Source organism: Dipteris shenzhenensis, chromosome 22, assembly GCF_047967505.1.
Source record: "Dipteris shenzhenensis isolate YYH24624 ecotype China chromosome 22, Dip_SZ_1.0, whole genome shotgun sequence".
NCBI classification, from domain to species: Eukaryota; Viridiplantae; Streptophyta; class Polypodiopsida; order Gleicheniales; family Dipteridaceae; genus Dipteris; species Dipteris shenzhenensis.
Window position 1 is genome coordinate 22,109,238 of NC_141617.1, and position 6,821 is coordinate 22,116,058.

The following is a 6,821-nucleotide window of genomic DNA, read 5'->3' on the forward strand; positions in this document are numbered from 1 at the left end:
ACTCATTCATCGTGCTGCACAGATAGCTCATTTAGGCCTTGCTGTGGAGGAACCACAGATTTATATCATAGTGCTGATTTCTTCTAGCGTCCTTCCCTAACGACAAGATTAGAGACCAGACAGCAAAACATTGAGCAGAGGTATTAAGCGACTCGTGCTTTTCCAGATAGAGTAAACAGGAAGCTGCATAGGATCTCTCAAGTTTCCGCTGCCGGCGCACTATCGAAGGGAGAAGGAGCCGGATAATTTTTAATGGGCGATCGAGACATAGAAGCAGCTTCCCCAGAGATGTCCAACATGGCTGTTTCGGCTCCAGTTCAAAAGGACGAGGGCGAGGGCGAAGAGTCTGTCAGCAAGAACGAAATGGCCGGACCGTCAGTCAATCCCTGGAATCCCCTGAAGCTCGCAGATTTAGCCTTGCGCGTTTCCTCCTCAATTCTGATGCTCATCTCTCTCAGTCTTATCGCTTCCGATTCCCAGGGAGATCAATTCAGAGGATTTGGTGTTAGCTTCAGCGACTACCAAGCCTACAAGTGAGCCGCACTTCCACCTCTCTCCGTTGTTGCCGTTCTGAAAATTATAGCCTTCAAGGTTGATGGATGGCTCTTCAATTGAAAAGTGCCTTTTTTTGGCAGCTACCTTCTAGCTGCCACTGTGTTATCCCTCCTGTACAGTTTACCGCAAGCTGTCATTGCAGGCTTTCATTTGGCATACGCGAGGCCCTTGTTACCAAGCTCCTACGCATACTTTTGCTTCGCTATAGATCTGGTTCATCATCTCTCCCTCTCTCGTTCTCTCTCTCTCTCACACACACACACACACATCTTTCTCACACACACACACAGGCATAGAACACACAGCAGAAATTTCATCATATACAATAGATAGCATACTTATCTATGCGTTGACAGAATCTTGTTTTTTGTCCCTTAACTTGGCTTCGCAGATTTGTTCCGTCCTCCTCCTGTCAGCCAGTTCGGCATCTTTTGGAGTATCTCAACTAATCGGCGATGGCAGCTTCCTCGCGCAGGCAAACGCATCGGCTAGTATGGCGCTGCTTGCATTCTGCTTCATGTCCGTCTCAGTCACACTATCTGGCCGCAAGATATTCCTGTTGATCAGAGGCAAGTGAATGTCTCCAACACAGTGATACTGGTGCAAGGCAGAGTAGTAAATCAGGTGTTTCTCTTGTGATCAGAAGGAGCTCTCTTGTAAAGTTTATTCGTATAAGCTTCTTTTAAATAAAGATTAAGTCAGACTTGCAGCCCCATCATCCTTTCATTTACCCCTTCCCAAAACCTTACTTCAACTGACAAAGACTTATAGGATCAATTGGTCAATGAAATATCCATCCAAACCTTATATCCATCCAAACCTTCCAAATTGCCATGCTTCATAGTCAAAAAACAAATCTTTGGTAGTTGCTTCTTGCTATCAATGGCATTATACCGAGAAAGCGGCTTCAGTTCATGCATTATGAAGGCTAATTTATTCTTGCTATACTAGTCAAATGGTAGGGTTCAGTGATCCATCTAGATTCTAAGAACATGAAACTTTAGGAAGTCTCATCCCCCATCGTCCTACTCCATCACATTGAACATGGTGGGTTGGGCCAAATCCTTAACTAGATAGGGGTTGGCTTCCTCTATCCATATCCCATACTACATGTAACACAAGATCAATTCATATTAGCATCATGGGACATATGTATTTCATAGTATATAGCCCATATAGGACTCTTGTCATTTGTACAAGTGAAAATTTCCTTTATTGAGAGAATCTAGCACAATGTTTTGCTTTGTTAACTTTTTCTCTTGTAAAAAAACAACCACCCTTTCTCTTCCAATAGTAGGTTATTTTCACTTTCAATGTAATTTAATTGTTTGACAAACAGTTATTCCATGTAGGCTCTACTATAGACCATTTAATAACAAATGCATATCCCTAAAGATAAGGTCTTGCTATATTACATAGAAGGTGCACTCTTCTTTATTTTATCCTTAAGAGTAAAATGTCATTGGGTGCCCTCTTTTACAAATGACAAAATATATATTTCTTAGGAAGACAAAGTTATAGGATTTATTATTTTGGTTATTTAGCTTGATCTTTAACTTTGCCTTGAGTTATTTGTCTGAGAAAGCACAACGGGGTACTTTAGAAATGAAAATTTATTTATTGTGGCTTTCACAAGTGTCGAATAGCTTAAATAACAAGTCTTCCATTTGGAACTATTTAGGAAATTATATTACTCCCTAAAATAGTATGCCATATATAATTGGTTTTAGAGGAAACAACCTAGTACATGTATAACTACTAATCTATGTTTCTCACTTTAGAAATTTCTTTTATATAAATAGACACATGTGACATAGGACATGCTTCTTTTTGGTAAATAGCATAAACTAATAGATAACATTTAAAGGTGCAATAATTCTGTTGCATATTTTTTGTTTTGCAGAACAACAAAAACAACAAAGAGAAACACCCAATTTGGAGAGGTCTTTTTCAATAACAAAAGCTACACGCATAGCCTTATTTTTTGGATCGCGACATCTTACTAGGTGGAAGAACTCCTTTAATAAATTATTTAAACCCATAAAAGTTCCATCATTGAGGGAGAGACTACTAAAGGCAATTTGTGGTGCTTGAATGAGACATCATTGTAGTTTTATTCCCTTGAATTGCTGTAGTGCAGACAACAAATAGAAGTGCAAGAAGAGTTACCATAGGCAAAGTATGGGCATTAACTGTAAGAAGCTTTCTAATTAGAGAAGTGAGAAAGATTAGATATTTGGGTTTTAAAAACTAAATTATGAGGTCTTAGTAGTGCACCCCTTGAGAGCTAATTCAAGTGAGTATACAAAATAAAGTACACTTGATTTAAACACCTATGCATGTTCATTTATATGGATGGGGCCAAACAACTATCTAAGAGTATTTGACATTTTAGAGTACAACTTTATCCTAAATGCATCTTAAATACATGTTGGCTTTTAGTGTGCAACATACATACATACACGCACGCACATGTACATGCACGCACACATACAAATGCACTCGCACATGCACATGAACATACATGCACCTACGTGCATGCGTGCATGTGTGTGCACACGCGCGCGTGTGCACATACACACACACAGACATCCACATTCACATGCAGGTGCACAAACATATACACATGTCCCTGTGCAAACACACACTCACACATGCACACACATGCATGCATGACACACACACACATGCACATTCATAAACACACATTGAGTGATTTTCATGTCCTTGCAAAGTTCCATGTGCATGAAAAATATGATGTTTGCATGTGCATCTTGCATACATGAAAAGGATAAATGCGTAATGGTCACCGACACCAATATGCCCAACTTTCCAAGTGGTATTAAACTTTCATGGGTCTTAAGTAAAATGGTTTCCATGTCCTTGCAAAGTTCCATGTTCATCACACCCTGAATGCATGGCTAGGAAGGAACAATATCCCAAATTTGCATGTGCATCCTGTTATGTGAAAAAAAAATGTAACAATCATAAACAGTGATACCTCCAATCATTTCCCAATCATCTGATTGGTAATAGACTTTGTATGGGTCTTAAATTGAGTGGTTTACATATCCCTACAAAGTTCCTATATAATGAAGAATAATTGTAAATCAAATTGAATAATTTGATAATTAAAAAGGGAGCAAAAGGATAAGAAAAAGAGCGCAAATTGGGGTGCAAATAAGAAGGAAGACAGTCCTAGGGACGACAAAGGAAAAGTGAAGATTGAGGAGATCAATGCAATCATTGATGATAGTGACAACGACATTCTCTTCATGTCTTCTCTACCTGCTGCTGCAGAGTTGCTTACCACTTCAGATGATGCATATTCCTAGGATTTTATTTTGGATTCTAGTGCTTCATTCCATGTTACACCTCATAGGGAATAGTTCTCCACTTAGGAGAGCAGAAAGACAGGTTGTGTGCATTTGTGGAAATAACTATGCATGTGACATAGTGAGAGCAAGGTGATATAAAGTTTTCTTTTGCAAATGGGTCTACATTTTCTTTGAAAAATGTGAGACATGTTCTTAATTTGACCGAGTGTCATTTTAGCAGGTCAACAAGATGATGCTAGTTTTCAGACCACCTTTTTCTTTCAGAGTTGGAAAATTTAGAAGGGCTCTATGGTTTTCGCAAGAGTTGCCAAGTGTGGGACATTGTATCCCTTACATGTATCAAGGGTGTCTGATCATCTTGTTTCAATAGCCGAGAAACCAAGTACTTCTTTGTGGCATTGCCAAGTGGGGCACATGAGCCAGAATGGAATGAAATGCTTATGCCATTTGGGTTATGTACACCGCATTTGAGTTTTTATGCCTTTGAATTTTTTTAGCAGTGTCTCTATGGGAAGTAGACTAAATCAGCCCATAAAAGAAAGGGAAAGAAAGAGCTTGAAAAGCTTGATTCGATGCATTGAGATATATGTGGTCCCATGCCTAAAGAGTCATTAGGTGTGGCTGATTACTATGTGATATTCATTAATGATGCAACTAGGAAAGTATGGGCTTATCCTATATCTCGAAAGAGCGATGTGTTCTAGGTATTTCAGAAATGGTTGTTTTTTATTGAAAATCAATCAAGTAGAATACTTAAATGCTTATGGACTGACAATGGTGGAGAGTATCTCTCTCATGACTTTTAGCAATTTTGTGATACACGTGGGATCAAGAGGGATCTTACTGCAGAGCAAATTCCAGTTTGCAAAACAGGTGAACTGCACCATTCAGGAAAGACTGCAATGTATGCTTTCCAATGCAAGTTTTTCTAGTGGTTTTTGGGTTGAGGAAATGAAGACTGCAGTGCATGTGATCAATAGATAACCTAGTAAAAGTTTGGATGGTGGTATTCGTGAAGAGGCATGGAGTGGCAAGAAGCCCTCTTACTCTCATATGTGTATATTTAGGTGTGAGGCATATGCACATGTGCCAAAAGAGCTTTGTAAGAAGCTAGATCCTAAGTCTAGGAAATGCATCTTTTGGGTTATGGTGAAAGTGGAGAGATGGGTTAGTATCTCTAGGATCTAGAAGCAAAGAAGATCATACAAATCCATGATGTAGTCTTCAATGAGAAGAAGATGCATAAGACACTCATGAGGGCTTGGGAAATGAGGTGAATCACTTTCTAGGATGTGAATCTGCCCACATATGTTGATAGACAATAAGTTGTCCATGCATCGAATGTGCAGGAAATGGTTCCACCAAGTACTCCCACAAGTACACAATCAAGGGTATATGATGGATCATCAATTGGTGGAAATGATGAGCCAAATGTGGCTGATATGCAGGTGGGACAGCAAGCTGAAAATCCCTTGAGAAGATCAGCTACTAGAGTGTCTAGACCTCCTAAGAGATTTGTTCCAGGGGTATACATGTGATTCTTACTGATTGCATGGAGCCTCCTTGCTATAGAGAGGCTATCTCGAGGGGTTCACCTAAAAAAACTTTAGTGTACCACATGCATTCAAAAGGAGGGGTATTTTAATTGAACTTTTCAAAACAATTTAATAGGATTACAATAACAACAGGGTTTTTTCAATTCAACTTTAGAAACAAAATCAATTTTAGTTGAGGGGTTTTTTAAATACCTCTTGAATGCACATGATACATAGGGTTTCTTTATGTTGCACCCCCCAAGGAGGCTATGTTGCGCCCACATATGTTGATAGACAATAAGTTGTCCATGCACCGAATGTGCAGGAAATGGTTCCACCAAGTACTCCCACAAGTACACAATCAAGGGTATATGATGGATCATCAATTGGTGGAAATGATGAGCCAAATGTGGCTGATGATATGCAGGTGGGACAGCAAGCTGAAAATCCCTTGAGAAGATCAGCTACTAGAGTGTCTAGACCTCCTAAGAGATTTGTTCCAGGGGTAGACTATGTGATTCTTACTGATTGCATGGAGCCTCCTTGCTATAGGGAGGCTATTTCGAGGGGTTCACCTAAAAAAACTTTAGTGTACCACATGCATTTAAAAGGAGGGGTATTTTAATTGAACTTTTCAAAACAATTTAATAGGATTACAATAACAACAGGGTTTTTTCAATTCAACTTTAGAAAAAAAATCAATTTTAGTTGAGGGGTTTTTTAAATACCTCTTGAATGCACATGATACATAGGGTTTCTTTATGTTGCACCCCCCAAGGAGGCTATGATGCACAAGGATGAGCACAAGTGGGAGTATGCTATGTAATCAGAGACGAACTCACTCATAAAAAATAAGACTTGGGACTTGGTTTCTTTGCCACATGGAAAGACAACATTGCCATGTAAATGGATCTATAAGATGAAGGTCACAGGTGATGATGTGCCTAAGTAAAAGGCTTGCTTGGTTGCTAAAGGGTTCAAGCAAGAGAAGGGTGCATACTTGGACTTGTAGCAGCAAAGGATATGAGCTTATGCAGATGGATGTCAAGACGACTTCCTTGCATGGGGATCTGCATGAGGAAATTTACATGGTATAGCCAAATGGGGGCTTTGAAGAAAAGGGAAAATAACATTTGGTTTGCAAACTGAAAAAGAGTCTCTATGGCCTTAAGCAAGCACCTAGAGAATGGTAACAGAAGTCTGATGCTTTCATTCAATCCTAGGGTTTCAAAAGAAGTGAGATTGATCACTGCTTCTATACTAAAATGGCTAAAGATAATAGCTTGATACTCCTAGCACTTTATGTGGATGATATGTTATTGGCTAGCAAGGACACTTATGAGCTAGATGCATTGAAGTCCAATGTGGCTCTCTTCTGTCTCTCCTCTCTCTC

General features: G+C 39.4%; 1 protein-coding gene across 1 annotated transcript; it reads left to right on the top strand.

Moving 5' to 3' along the window:
• The first annotated feature begins 252 nt into the window (after window positions 1-252).
• Window positions 253-1,132, top strand: LOC147887876 (CASP-like protein 4D1). Its single transcript, XM_087393240.1, has 3 exons — window positions 253-533; window positions 636-768; window positions 947-1,132. Exons 1-3 carry the CDS (start codon window positions 253-255, stop codon window positions 1,130-1,132), a joined length of 600 nt encoding a protein of 199 aa, XP_087249366.1.
• Window positions 1,133-6,821: the final 5,689 nt, after the last annotated feature.